This window comes from Echinops telfairi, unplaced genomic scaffold, assembly GCF_000313985.2.
Source record: "Echinops telfairi isolate 266 unplaced genomic scaffold, ASM31398v2 ScPeMD7_7424;HRSCAF=8462, whole genome shotgun sequence".
Classification (NCBI taxonomy): Eukaryota; Metazoa; Chordata; class Mammalia; order Afrosoricida; family Tenrecidae; genus Echinops; species Echinops telfairi.
In genome coordinates, this window is record NW_022111324.1 from 48,228,307 (window position 1) to 48,243,069 (window position 14,763).

The 14,763-nt window shown below is 52.4% G+C and overlaps 1 protein-coding gene and 1 pseudogene across 1 annotated transcript; one reads left to right on the forward strand and one right to left on the reverse strand.

Annotated features, from left to right (window-relative positions):
• The first annotated feature begins 4,828 nt into the window (after positions 1-4,828).
• Positions 4,829-7,055, forward strand: BTG2 (BTG anti-proliferation factor 2). The gene is made up of 2 exons (XM_004699821.2): positions 4,829-5,073; positions 6,406-7,055. The coding sequence occupies exons 1-2, from the start codon at positions 4,920-4,922 to the stop codon at positions 6,738-6,740; spliced, it is 489 nt and encodes a 162-aa protein (XP_004699878.1). The 5' UTR covers positions 4,829-4,919; the 3' UTR covers positions 6,741-7,055.
• A 6,241-nt stretch (positions 7,056-13,296) lies between these two features.
• On the reverse strand, positions 13,297-14,538 carry LOC105978359 (annotated as a pseudogene).
• Positions 14,539-14,763: the final 225 nt, after the last annotated feature.

Sequence of the window (14,763 nt, forward strand, 5' to 3'; positions counted from 1 at the left end):
TGCTCTGTGGGAGAAAGATGAGGTTGTCTGATCCCATCACGAGTTGCAGCCTCAGAAACTATATAGGACTGCTATCCATTGCAATTAACTTGATAGCAGTGGACTTTTAAACATGTTCATGCCTCACCCAGCATTCAGGAACTAATCACCAATGGTGAAGCTAAGGCAGGTCTTGCAGAATACAGCTTCCTTGATCCAGCCCTGGCAAATGCAGGCCGCTCCTCCTTTCTGTGGATCTTCACAGGGAATAAGAGGCCTTGGGACCAGGACCCATGGGAGAACGGCACAGGCACGCTCCACTGATGGAAAAGGACCATGCAGGGAGGCACCAGACCTCCGAGGACCACCGTGGCATGGTGTCCACAGGAGAGAGTCGTACTTGCTAAGGCGAGGATGATCCGTCAGAAGGTTTCCCCATCAATTCTAGTCGTAGGAGAGGTCAAGTCCAGAGTACCAGACGCTGTCAAAGGCACAGGCAGGAAGCTGTTCTGTGTTTTCAGATTTAGGTGCTGAGAGACCCTGCACATCTGCTGTCTTCGTTCCCGAGCGCCACTGGAATAAATGCACCTCATCTGGGTGACTTTCAAGAACAAATTTTATTTCCTCACAGTTCACGATGCTAGCAGTTCAAATTAGGGTCTCGGCCCTGTTTATTTCTTCCTTATAGGAAATCTTGGGGTTTTCTTGGTTCCTTGTCTTCTAGACAATCCTTGCATGAGGTCTGTCTGCCCCTGTTTTTGCTTGGGTCCATATTCTGATTTTCATCACTCAGAAATGATCAGGTTTAGGATTCACCTACACAGATAGGACCCAACGAATTGATGTGTTGTGTTATGTTGTGATGTCATTTCATTGTGTGGGGGTGCTGGTGGTGATTACAGTCCATTAGATAAATCCACAGGGGTAGGGCTTAGGGTTTTAGCACAGAGTAGGGGTGGGGTAGGGTGGGCATAACTCAGTCCATAACCCTTGCCTCTGCCTTGAACCTTCTCCCTGACTTCCTGGGTGGTAGACTTTCTTGCCGACACCCGGTCTCTTTGTTCTGTCGCACCTCTAGGTATCTTGTTTCCTGTAACAAATCTTTTCCACTCAGCGAGCAAAGGCAAGCATTTCATCTGGTCCGATCCCGCTTTTGTGGAGGCACCAGTGAAAGGGGCCAAGTAGATGTGTTTAAAGTCAAGACATTAGAATCTGCGGGCATTTTGATGAGTTACATGAAGCAGCTGAGCAGGATATTTGGATCTGAACTGTCCTAGTACACGGAGGACATATGGGCACAATAGCTTGTTCAGAGGTCCCTGGTGGCGCAAATAGGTAAGCACAAAACTAACTGAAAGTGTGCTGGTTTGAACCCACCCAAAGGCACCTCAGGAGAAAGGGTGAGCGATCTGCTGACAAAAGGTCAGCGCCGTCGGAAAACCTACAGCGTACTTGTCTACTCTTCAAGAAACGGCGTTGTCAAACAACTTAAGAGACTGTTGCTGAAGCAAGAGGCCAACCTCCCAAAAGATCACCCGCAGGACCAAACGATAGGTTGGTCAAGCCACATGAATGGGGACATTCACTCAGCAGTGGGAAAATGGTCAGTGCAGGCTGTCAAGGCAGAAGACCATAAAACCAAATGCACCACTTTCAAGTAGATCCTGACTCAGTGGCCAAGCTCTAACTGTGCCTTTAGGGATGGGGGATAGAGAGGAGAAGGAGGCAGTGAGGTGTCTGGGGGACAAGGGCAGGGGCCACAGTGCAAAGCCCTGCAGATTCCTCCGGGGGTGGAGTGGACACCATGTCACAGGGCGCGATGGGGCTGGCAGGCCGGTACTGGGCTGCAGAGCTGCTGTGATGGTTAGCAGGAGACAGCGTCTCTCCGGATCAGAGGTTCACAGCCGTCGAGTGGATTCTACCTCACAGTGACGCTCTAGGACAGAGAACTGCCCCATAGGGTTCCATAGGACCCCTCCCAGTGGTTGAGCGCCTGCTGCTGACCAGCCCTTCTGTGGGAGAACACTGGAAGTCTGCTTCTCGAGAGAGCACAGCTTGGGAAGCCTTCTGGGGCAGGTCCGCTCCGTCCTATGGGGAGATTGAATCAACTGGACGGCGTCTGATTTTACGGTACACTGGCACAACTTGCTCCTGGGTTCAAACCACTGACCCTTGGATTGGCAGTGGAATGGCTAACAGCGGCACCGCCAAGGATCCTTCCTAGAATAGTGTTCACCCGCTGCCATTGAGTCGCTGCCAACTCACAGCGACTCTGTAGGACAGGGCAGAACTGCCCCTGTGGGTTTTCTGAGACTGTCACCCTTCACGGGAGTCAAAAGCCTCATCTTTCTCCCAAGGTTTCGAACTGCTGACCTTGCGGTACATAACCCACTACAGCAGCAGAGCTCCTTAGGCTTCTGAGTCAGAACTGACTCGACAGCGCCTAACGTCAACAACATCAGGCCAAGGAGCCCAGACTGCATCTCAGACAAAGGCCACTTGGTACTCCAGGGAGGGACTCTGGGAAGGGTGCCCTTGGGCAGAGTCCTCTGCAATGGAGCTTGGGGAGAGGAGCAAGGCTCAGGGGGAAACCCACAGCCAGGCTGCATGTTCTGGCCGCAGGGGCTGGGCTGGCCATGGAATCTCGGAGAGAAGCGCGGTGCACAGGGAGCTGGCTTTGGGGAGGCAGTGAGCTGAGGTGGACTTTGAGGTGACGGCTGGACATCCAGGGGGAGGGACAGAGCAGGCGGTGGAAGGAGACCGGCGAAAGGGCGAAAGGGCAGACGGGGCATATTTGGAAGTCAGTCGTGAAAAAGGAAAAGTAAAAAAAGTCAACATGAATGGGGTCTTTCTGAGGAAAGAAAGAGGCGGAAAACGGGGAGGACTCAACACTATCCGTGAGGGGGCAGAGATAGGAAGGGATGCAGGGGAAGTACAAACGCGGGAAGGAGGCTGAGAAGGCCCTGGGCACACGGAACTACTTCCAGACACTTCCTGCCCGGAGGTGGAGGAGAATGAGCATTTACAGAGGCCACTGGGTTTGATCCCTAACAAATACACGTGGACCGTCTAGGCCGACCAGGCCCCGCTAGGCGGTGAACCCCATTCAGCAGCTGTCTACCAAGCACTCATGGTGGTACCCAACCCTGAGCCTTGCCCAAGGCATGGAGGAGGGAGACTGAGGCCCAGGCCCTTCCTAGAGGGACCTGGGTTGATACCAGCTTTAATTTGCAAAGAGAAAGGAAGGCTAGCTGCTTGGAGGGTGGGAGGGAGAGGAAGTGCATGGCAAATGTGTACAATTCCATCCGCATCTACTGCTGTGGAGTAGATTCTGACTCTTAGAGGCCCTCTTTGGGGGTTCTGAGACTAAATCCTTATGGGAGTAGACAGTTTCATCTCTTTCTCATCAATAGTGGGGCGCTGTTCATGTCTTTTATTGTTGACAATGAAAGTTTAGAGAACTAGAAAAGTCCTTGGAGGGGGCAGATTTGTTTTGCAGCCCTTCCCTCCACCTCTCACCCTACCAAATAGGTGAGACGTAGATGTTTAGAATGTTTGAGGCCCCATCAAAGGAGCCCTGATGGCATAGTGGTTACACATTGGGCCGCTAACTACAAGGTCAACAGTTCGAAACCACTGGCCACTCCATGGGAGAGAGATGAGGCTTTCTATTCCCATAGGGATATACAGTCTTAGAAACTTCACACAGGCGATTCTACCCTGTCTTATAGGGCCATTATGAGGCGGAATTGACTCGGTAGCAGAGTCCAGGTAAGAGAAAAATAACTTGTAGAAGAAGAGAACTTGTTGAGGTAGGTGGAATTATAAAGGTGCTCTGGTGGTATAGTGATAGTTAGGCGTTGGATTGCGATCCGAAAGGTCAATGGTTTGAATTCACCAGCCACAAAAACGGGTGAAAGCCGGCTTTCTACTCCCCTAACAGAAAATCACAGGTATAGTTCTGCCCTGTCCTGTAGGGACTCTACGAGTCAGCATCGACTCCATGGCAATAAGTTTGGTTTTTGAGTTAAACTTAAGATGTAGCCCGCTCTTCTGAAGAGTCAAAGGGCCCTGGGGGTGCTGTGGATTAGGCGCTGGCGTGCTAACCACAGATCGGCTGTTTAAACCCACCTGTCAGTCCACGGGAGCAAGATGAGGCTGTCTGTTCATGTCGAAAGGCGGTCTTGGAAACCCTGGGTAGGCTCGCTGAGATCCGGAATAGGGCGGATGTCAGTGGGTGTGTTGTTGGGTTTTGTTTGGGTGGGGGTTTTGAAGACCAAGTGAGACTCATTCTGACTCCTTAAGAAATGCGACAACGAGGTACAACATGGTGACCGAGCGTCTGAGCGATTCTGACAGTGTGCGGTTGGAAAATGCTGTGGGAGTAGGAAGGGGGCACCCATGGAGAGGTGACATCAGCGATGGCTTCTCGGAGGAGGTGGCCTTCCATCTGAAACTTGAAGAATGGCCGTATTGGGATGGGAGGAGCGAGAGGGAAGGTCAGGACATCCCCTGTGGCGGAACCAGCCGGGCTTTCCTCTTCCGAGAGCTCGCAGACCCCACGTCCCACCCGCCTCCCTCGGCTAGCGAGCCGGGCTCGGGTTCCCAGCACTGACGTCAGCGGACGATGACCTCAGCTCGGAGGAGGCGGGGGCGGGGCTGGTGGCTGCGCGGGAGGCGGGCCCGCGGCGGTGCGTGGGGGCGGGGCAGACGGCCGGCCCGGCCCCCATCCGCTCGCAGCGACGAATGAGCGGCGCCGCCGACTTCCCGGGCCCCGCCCCCTCGGGGCGTACAGTATGAAAGGCGCGGCCCCCGGACAGTGCGGGCAGATCCGGAGAGCCGGCCGGCGAGCGCTCTCTTACAGGCGTCCGTCCTGCAGCCCTTGCGAGTAGCGGCGCGTCCCACCCGGAGACCTCACAACACTCCCAGCCGCGCACGACATGAACCAGACCCACTGGACCGGGAAGAGAACCGACATGGTTCCGGAGATCGCCGCCGCCGTGGGCTTCCTCTCCAGCCTCCTGAGGACCCGGGGCTGCGTGAGCGAGGAAAGACTTAAGGTTTTCAGCGGGGCTCTCCAAGAGGCACTAACAGGTGGGTACGCTCCGAGGGTCCTGGCACCCGACAAACTCCGCCACCCGAGCGCGGCCCCCTCCCTGCCTGGGCCGCCCTTCCCGTCCTGGGGCCGGGTTCCTCGGACTCGGTTTCCCTCTTCTGACCCCTGGCTTGCCGCAACTTCCTACTCCCCGGGGTCTTGTCTCCTCTCTTCTCAACGCCCCCGGTCCCACCCCTCCACCCGCACGCCTTCTCCAATTCTCCTGCTCTGAGATCTCGGCCCGGGGTCAAGGGGACAGACCCTACTCCTGAAAATGTCACCCCGACTTGTGCTCCCCCCCACCCCAAGAAGGAGGGCGTGTTTGCCAATTTGAGTGTTGCCTTCTCTTCAGTGGACCCTTGAGACCCGTAAGGGACCCTTAAAGCTCCGCCACCTGGTGCCCTCATGGGAAAAGGCGGAGCAAATGATCCGTTTCAACAACCTGCAGACCCAGTCGTGCGTCTGCCCGGGCCAGTCTGGGGTGCTGACTCTCATGTAGTTTGAATCTGGGCCCCTTTGTGCCCCTGGCTTTCCTTCAGACATCTGCTACCCGAGTGAGCCCAGTATGTAGTTTCTGGGCTCTGAGGAGACCCAGAGGAGGTGTGTGAGAGGCAAGAGGTTGACCAGAGATAAGCAGCTGGCTGACTCGGGGAGAGAGAGAGCCGTCCAGCTGTTTCTAGGCCATGGCAGCCGTAGCCATAGTAGCCATCTCTGAACATGCTCATCCAGATCCTGCCTTCTGAGGAGCACAGCTGTTTCAGCAAAACCAGCCGCTTTTTAACCCCCTTACCCCCTGTGAAGGACCCCCGGATCTTCTGATGGAGTCAGAGGGGAGCACTTGGGCACAGTGAGGGACTCAATGACTTACTGTGGGCCCCACAGTGTTGGCCAACTTGGGGGCCCTGAGTCCGATCTGGCTGGCTTCAGTTTGTGTGTCTAAAGGCTCTGCCCGGACATGCCAGACCTGGTCACACCCCTGCCTCCTTATAACTGACTACATGCCAAAAGCAATATACTGGCCACTGGGGACTGGGGAATGCCCCAGACTTCTGGGAGTCCTCACTCTTGCCACCACCCCCCACACCCCCCGCCCTGCAATTCATATACACACTCCTCCCTTTCACACGTACGTCTTGGAAGGGGAGGTCTATCCAGTGCCCATAAAGTTTTCTCTGCTATGGATTATCAGGAAAGTTCCAGGAGGCTCAGTAGAAACCACCTTGCTCCTTCCTTCCCTCCTCCCCCACTTCCCCCTCTCTCCCCATCCTAATCCCTGTGGTCCAGCTGCTCTAACCCGAGCCTCCCCCCTCTCCTTGCCCGCCTCTCTGCAGAGCACTACGAACACCACTGGTTTCCTGAAAAGCCGTCAAAGGGCTCCGGCTACCGTTGCATCCGTATCAACCACAAGATGGACCCAATCATCAGCAAGGTGGCCAGCCAGATCGGACTCAGCCAGCCTGAGCTGCTCCGGTTGCTGCCTAGCGAGCTGACCCTCTGGGTGGACCCCTATGAGGTGTCCTACCGCATCGGGGAGGATGGCTCCATCTGTGTCCTGTACGAGGAGGCTCCGGTGGCGGCCTCCTATGGGCTCCTTACCTGCAAGAAGCAAATGATGCTGGGCAGGAGCAGCCCCTCCAAGAACTACGTGATGGCGGTCTCCAGTTAGACCCCTCCTCTCGCCCTGGCACACCACTGTACTCACCCTGCCGTGACAACAGGCCACCGCATACCTCAGCCTGGGGAACTGTATTTTTAAAACGAAGAGCTATTTATATAGATATTATTTTTTTTTAAGAAAAGGAGGAAAAAAAAAACCAAAAGATTTTTTTTTTAAAGGAAAAAAAAAAGATCCTTAAAGGGAGCTGCGTGGAAGTAGCTTCCCCAGGTGCCTTTGGAGAGAATGTTTGTGTGCTCGAGTCTGGGAGCCAGGGTCTGTCTTGGGGAGGGGAGCAGCTAAGGGGAAGCAGGAGAGGGAAAGGAGAAGGGGAGGAGGGGGTTGAGGCAAGCAAGGTTAGCCACTGTGAATGAGAGCGGTCAGGGTTTGCCCAGGTCGGGAAAGGGAAGCTCAGTCCCAATGTCATGCCCCCCAGCCAAGTCATCTGCAGCCCCGGCCTGCTCTTCTTCAGGGCTTCAAGCCTGGGCTTCGCGATCCTGTTCCCCAGTGGGTTCTTAGGCAGAGGGAGAAGGCCTCTCCTCCTTTCTGTCCTAAGCCGCTTTTCTTTAAGCCTTGACTTATTTCTAAATCTACCCTTGGGGGTGGTGGTGCTGCTGCTGAACATGTTGCTTCCCGTCCAGGAGCTAAAGCTTTTTTTGTGGGGGCCCCAAGGTGGATGGTGTGGAGGAGCAAGGCAGGGGTTGGAGGTCACTGGGGGGGAGACTGAAGGGTACTCCATGCAAAACCTTGACTTTGCTACTTGCTGCTCTGTATGTCTGTGTGGTGAATCATGTGGGGGGTTGACTTGCAATTGGCTTTTGGGACCCAAAGAGTATCCACCCGGGATGGTTTCTGGCCAAAACCCTTCTTTCTGGAACCACATGCAAAGTCCCAATGCTGCTGCTACTACCCCTTTAAGAGGTAACCCCAAAGCTATGGGGAGCTCCAGGCTCTTTCTGACTGCCTTCTTTTCAAAAGCACAACAGCCCATCTCTCTGAAGCCTCCTCCCTTCTCCTGGCTGGGTCCCATGGCGACCCTGCTCTCTGGGATGGGAGTTCTCAGTCACTGTGCAATATGGCCTCCGAGTCCCAGGAGAGTGGAGGACTGGCTGTCAGAGCCGCCTGGTGCCCTGGCTTCGGGAGTCACTGCTCCAGCTGTCCTGGGCGCTCTGGCCTGCTGCGGATGGGAGAGGGCTGTGCGCTACTGGGTACTCCTGCCCTGCGGGGACGCTGACACTAACCGCCAAAACTTGGGCATTGTTTTTCCCTTCTCCCTGGTGCGGAGCACACCTGTGTGAGAGGTGGCTTCCTCTCTCAGGATGATCCAAATTTGTCTGTAGACTTGTGCAATATTTGCTGTTCTGCGTTGGAGGAGAAAACTTAACACTCCCCTGGGAAGCAACCCCGTTCCCGCAGTTTCTCAGTGACTTTGGTGAGGGGTGGTCAGAAGCCCTTGCCGTTTCCCAAACGGAACCATCTTTTGAAACACCTAGCTTTAGCCTCTGGCCGACTCCTGTGCCTGCCTGGAGTGAGGGGGGCCGGGGCGCGGGTGTGTGTGTGTGTGTGGGGGGGCTTCCTTCCCCACCTCCCCGCTGCCCTCCTCCTCTGCCAGTCCCCTGTGGTGGATTTCTGAACTCCCAGATTATGATTCCAAAAGGTGCTATTTACCAAACACTCTCTAGAGCCGTCCCTGCCAGTTCTGCCTCCTCAACTCCAAAGCCGGAGCTGCCTTCCCAGGCCCTGCTGCCAGTCCCGAGTCCTGTCAAGTGTACCTGGAGCCCACAGCCCCGGGAGCAGCTTGCCTGGTCCAGGGGCTGAAACGAAGCTGTGAATCGCTGCAGATTGTGTCCTCGCCTCTGGTCTGCGAGCAGGTCCCTCTGCCTTTTCAGAAATGCACGCGGTCTCGCACACTGACGCTTTTCCCTCTTCCTTTTTGAACGTTCACTTTAAAGATGAGGAAAACCCCAGAGCTGGGTGGGCTGTTGAGCAGGCCTGTGTCTCTTATTAAGTGTGAAAAGTGAATAAAGAATGGTAGTCTGTTCATAAGCTATTCTGACAGAAAAAGACAAAAGGTTACTCCTTGTACAATAATGTTTTTATATGGAAGATTGTGCAGCTTTATGGACAAATGTACACTTTCTTTTTTGTTACTTTAATAAAAATGTAGCAGATGAAGCCGTGTGGTGTAGAGAAAGCAGAGTGCTCAGCTCACTAGTTTGCGTGCCCCCTTCAGATCCACACCTTCGTGTGTGTCCTATCTTCCGTCACAGGCACTCAGGAGGCCTAGAATCTGACTGGTTCAAAAGAAAAATTGAGTTCCCACACAAGCCCTCTTCCCTGGGGCCTGCCTCCTTACTTCCCCTGTGTGTGTTTACAAGCAAAACCCAACTGAACTCACTGCCACGGTGTCAATGCCGACCCTCTAGGACACGGTGGTACTGCCCCGTGGTTTCCGAGACTAACTCTTTACCGGAGTCAAACGCCTCCTCTGTCTCCCAAGGAGCTGGCTGGTGGTTTCAAACTGCTGACCTCACGGGTAGCAGTCCAGTGTGTAACCACTCCTCCACCAGGACTCCCAGAGACAAATAGCTCCCTGTGAAAATACCAGACATGAACAGGGTTCTCCTTTGAACATCCCAAGGCTAGCCAGATGTCCGTCTTCTGCATCCTGCTCTTACTGGGCCTCAGTTTCACTCCTTCCCTTATTCACTAGTTCTCATCCATTCAACAAGCATGCTTTTTCTTTTTTTGGTGAGTGTAGGCACGGAGTATCTTAAAAATGATGAAGGCTCAGTCGGTCTCTCCTAGTTCTGGGACAGAGGAAGAGACACTGAGCCCCTTTCCAGCCCGGAGCAGGCTGCTCTGGAAGTTTCTGGTAAAGGCTCTCTTGGTCATCCCAAGGTCTGCCCTTCACAACTTGCCATTTTTGTCTGATTACCCATGAGCGGCTGGGCCTCAGGATCTGTGCACTCCCTGGCTGCCTGCCACACGTTAGCAAAGACCCTCCCCTTCTGGCAGTAAACACTGGTGTGTGAGCCAAAGGTTTGTTACCAATTCCGAGCTCCCTTTGGCTATGTGGATAGACTCTGCACAAGGAAATGAGAACATTCCTTGCCACCCCCCAGCGCTGGTTCTTTCCACGACGCTTTAACTCAGCCTTCCCACCCCCTACCCTGTCCTGGCCCAGCAGTTCCCACTGGAAATCACAAGTATACTCCTATTTTTGACTTGGCTAAGTTATTCTACCCAGCCCCCCTTGCCCTGCCTGCTCCCTTGACTATAAAGTGGTGGGCTCTGTTTTAGTTCTAAGCATGGTGACTCTTGAACATTCCCTGCCTCATTTCACACCCTGCCTTCATGGTCACAATCAGTAAACATTCAGCCTGTCGGAGATGGGCTGGGTCTGAGAGAGGCTGTGAGTGGGATGTTTGTATGAAGGAAGGGTAGGTGAGCTGGGGAAAAGGGGTGATCAGCCCATCCGTATACATAGAATTTATTCCTGGGACCCACTGGTGTCCACAGTTTGTTATTGAAAGGGATGATCCAGATTGGACCTCCTTCCTCCTCTTCCTCTTCCCTGCCATCCAGCTGATGCAGACTCATAGGGACTCTATGGGGTAGGATAGAACCACCCCCAGGGGATTCCGAGATGGTAACTCTTTATAGGTTTAGAAAGCCCTGCCTTTCTCCCTCGGAGCAGCTGGTGGTTTTGAACTGCTGACCTTGTAGATGGCAGTCCAATGTGTAACCACTCTATAACCACCCGGGCTCTTTGTCTTTGGTGCTCATCAATAAATAAGGACCTACTCTTTGGATGTAGGGACGGGCAGGATGAGAGGTGAGGCAATTTTGTCCATCCTGGTCTGCTATGCTCCTTGGAGCACTCAGTATAAACTCAGGATCTATCTTCTTGCCAGATAAAGTCCCACTCCTACAGCAGAGTTCATTGTCTAGTGTACAGACTGCAATTCTGGGAGGCTTGGTTGGAAGTACAGTGACACTCTTACCCCACCCCTATGACCTTAAGCCAGGGCAGCCACAGAATGGCAGAATCTTCTTGCAGTTGCCTGGGCTCTTGGTAGACTAATGTTCCCTCAATTTATGAGTGGGTTCTACGTTCAAGTAATGGGTTACTTATTTTTGAGCTGGTCACTTTCAGTATGGGTGTGTGTGTGGGGTGGGGTCCTTTTTGACCTGACTGGGGGTTCAGGGGCTCTGGCCAGAGATTTCATGTGTGGAGGGGCTGGGTATTGTTTGGCCTGTTCCGTTGCCAGCATCCCCCCTTGGTCAACAGTGCCGGCTCGGAGACCTATGCTGGGTCAGCTGTTCTGAGATGATAATGCACCTCCCTGAGAGTGTGCACAAGGCCTGGGAGCTGCAGATAAAGTGCCCATCCTGACAAGGAGGTTTGGGTGTCTCAACAAACCAGCCTCGGGAGGAGGAAGCCCACCACCCCTGTAGCCAGCCTCTGGGAAGGAAAGCTAGTGACCACCCAAGTGTCCAGGCTTCCAGGCAGAGGTAGGCTGTGGTCCTGACTCTTCCGACTCCTGAGTTGTGTCCATGTGGGCAAGCCCCTCGGCTTTTTCTGCCTTGGGCACTCATTGTTGTCAGTGACCATTGAGCACAAAAGGCTGCTGGTCCTTGTGGGTGACTGTGGGTCAGAATGCTGGGCTTCAGAGGGTTTTCAAGGGCTGCGCTTTGGAAGTAGATGGCCAGGCCTTTCTTCCTGATCTGCCTTAATCTGGAAACTCCACCGAAAGCAGGTCAGCATCGCAGTGGCACACGGACGGACGTCCACTGACATGCCTGCTGGAGGCTCAGGAGGTACTTTGGGTGGGAATCAAGCCAGGGCCTTTCCCCATGGAAGGTGAGCATTTGCTTCTCCAGTGGTGCACTACTCACTGGTCTCTGCCCATCTCTTCCGCTTTGGTGTCTAAATCATCTCCCTAATCCTTGCCATCACTCTTCTTTTCGATTCTTCCAGGCGCAGGGCTATTTGGACTGGCGAGTGGAGCACGTAGGAACAGTTTCTGGCTGGAGTTGGCGGTCCTGGTTCTGATCTCAGCTCCAGCATCTACCTCCTGACTGTGCAACCCGAAGCCAGGGACTTAACTCATGGTGCCTCCATTTCCCCACTCCAAAAATCGGGTTAAGACTAGAGCATGCCCACCGCAAGGAGTTATAATGAGGTCAAGAAACAGCGTAGAACAGGGCCGGGCACATTTAAGTCTCCAGTACAGGACAATCGTTCCAAATGGAAGTGAGCCTCTTCTTTACAAGGTCTCTGAATGCGTCCTGTGATGACAGATGCTCTGGGAGGAAACCATTGTTAAAAGAATAGTACCTGCCAGCTTCTTCAAGAACCGTCGTGGTTAATATAACACAATCCAAGTGGATTGCGGCTGTGGCTTCCCGTAGAAAGATGACTCACAGTCCTTTGTTTAAAAACCTTTGCAACCCACACATCTTTCCTAGTGTCATGTGCAGAGTAGACACCCCAGCAATATCTGCCGCAGACTGTGGTGACCAGACGAACAGCCATTCTGGCAGAAATGCGAGGTGTGCTCTTGCTCGGTATCTGACCTCCTTGGTTAAAGTGCTGCACCGCCAACCCAAAGGTCAGTGGTTCAAACCCGCCAGCTGTTCCTTGGGAGAGAGAGGTGGCAGTCAGCTTCTGTAGAGAGGCACAGCCTTAGGAATCTTTGGGACAGCTCTGCTCTGGCTCCTGGGTCCCTGTGCGTCAAAATAGACTCTGGCAGTGGGCTTACTCACTTACTAAATGGGTGGAGACAGGGATTTTTTAAAATTGAATTTTCTTGTTTATTAAAGAACAGAAATAAAAGATGCTTTAAAAATGGCATTAAAACAAGTTTATCTTTCCACTGGATAAAACTGAGGGGGGTTAAAAAAGCTGGCTTTCAGATCATACATTTATTTTAAAAAATAAAGTGGATTGGAAAAGTTACTCTATTCTGCATGCTGACAGGATTTCCCAAGCCCACGAGAGATATTCCTTCTCGAGCAATTAAACGGTGACTGCCTCAACACTGTAACCATAGGAAGTCTTTCAAGGCCAACCCAACGTCCTTATCACTCGGTTCCACTTCACAAGCTAGTGGGACTTATCTGCGCCACAAGCTGAGTTCACTAGTAAAGAAAGCCTGAGAAGACATTAAACATGGAAGTCAATAAAAGATGATTAGTTAAAATTATAAAGTAACCATCTTTTGGCCTGAAAATATTCTACATTAGAAATCTCCATCACTGGGGATCTGCTCCCCATGACAATTTCATGTAGAATCCAGGATGATTACAAGCACATGGCCTTTTTCCTGCATGCTTTCTTGAGCCAAACCCTGTATGACCACATGTACAAGTTACAGGATGGGACTGGAGAGTCCCGTTCTCACTCAGGGTCATTAAGGAGTGTTACCAATAATGAAGAGTGAAAGTTATACAACACTGATTATTATAAATTATATTTGTTCTTATCTGCCCCATTCTCCTTGATATGTTCAGATTCACCCCTTCAGGAAACATGAGTTTCCTACATAACCCCTCTGTATCATTAGTGATGATTAGAATAAGCTGTGGGGACCTTGATTCTGAAGACGTGTATGTGAAGGTGAGACACAATTGGAATGCTGACATTGACACAATAGTGCACCGAATCAAAGAACGAGATGACCAAAGCAATCCAAAGGACAATATACTCATCGATAAAGCTGTGAAAATATTGATCCAAAAACAAAAGTGCTGGACCGATAACTGCTGCGTCATGCAAATGCATTTCACTTTTGGTCATATGTGCAACCACAAGCTTATTAGTGATTTTAGCAGATACGAAACCAAATGTCAGTATATAAAGACCAGGATGCTCTTCAAAAAGCCGAACTGCTGATTTCGTGTGTATCATTGCAGCGCATGAAATCACTGACCCAATACGAGAAAAGGAGAAGGACACTTGTTCCTGCTCTGGATCCATTTTTGCCAACCCCGCCTGTGACGATACACAGAAGTAACTTGTACAGGAACACATGGCCTCTGCTGCAGGACAAAGTGCAGGACGATTTTCCACTGGAATGTTCAGCCCTGGCATCATAGGTTGCCAAAAAGGTGGTCCTCCAATCACTGCCAGCAAATGCGTGATTATGATGAAGATTTGCACTTCAGTCCCATCAATTATTCCAAATCACGATGTTCCTGATACATGTTTGCCAGTGTGCACAATAGAACACGAATGTCCCAGCAAACCAACAAAAAACATCCGATCGGGGTTTGTCCCCAGTTGCACCGCAATGCAGGTTCCACAACAACTGGTGGCAGCGAACCACAGCCATCATCAGGAAGTTCTCCCAAAGGAGCGCTACTAGTGGTTCCTCTGGCTTGTTTCCATCGATGGCATCGATGGCGTCCAAAGACTGGTAAATGAAAAGACCACCTGCACAAGCAAGATATGCCCACAGAGGTGCCCGTTCTGTTGCTGTGGGGCAGTCGTAGACTAATGAAACGGCTGTACAGATATTTATTGACAGTCCAGTGATGGTGATGAGATTTGGGGCAATCCGGGAGGGAACTCGACCAACTAGCCATTCCCAGTATCCTTGCATCGGGGGTTCCAGCAGGGACCGTCCAGCACTCTGATACCTGTGTGCTTCTAGCCGCTTTAGTTGGTGTCTGGACGGTGGTGGTGTAGGTGACCGAAACAATTTATTTACTACACATCCTGTCGTACTCATATGCCCAAGCCCACAGGGGCCTCCAGGTGGGAATCCCCATATCGTTTCCTTGTTGACCGATGCCCGCTCATTGATCTTGATTTCCTTTTCTCTGGAGACAGTAATTTACATTAAGTTTATAACTTCTTGCGGCTGTTCTTTACCCTGACCCCCCAAAGCACACCCCCAGAATAAGAAGCTCCGTCTCCGGCAGACTGGTGCCTCTGGTGCACGGCAGCTCGCTCATGACCCTTTCGAGAAAGGGATTTTTAAATAGCCTTTGCTGATTTCTATTCTGCCCACCTGTGGAATTACAC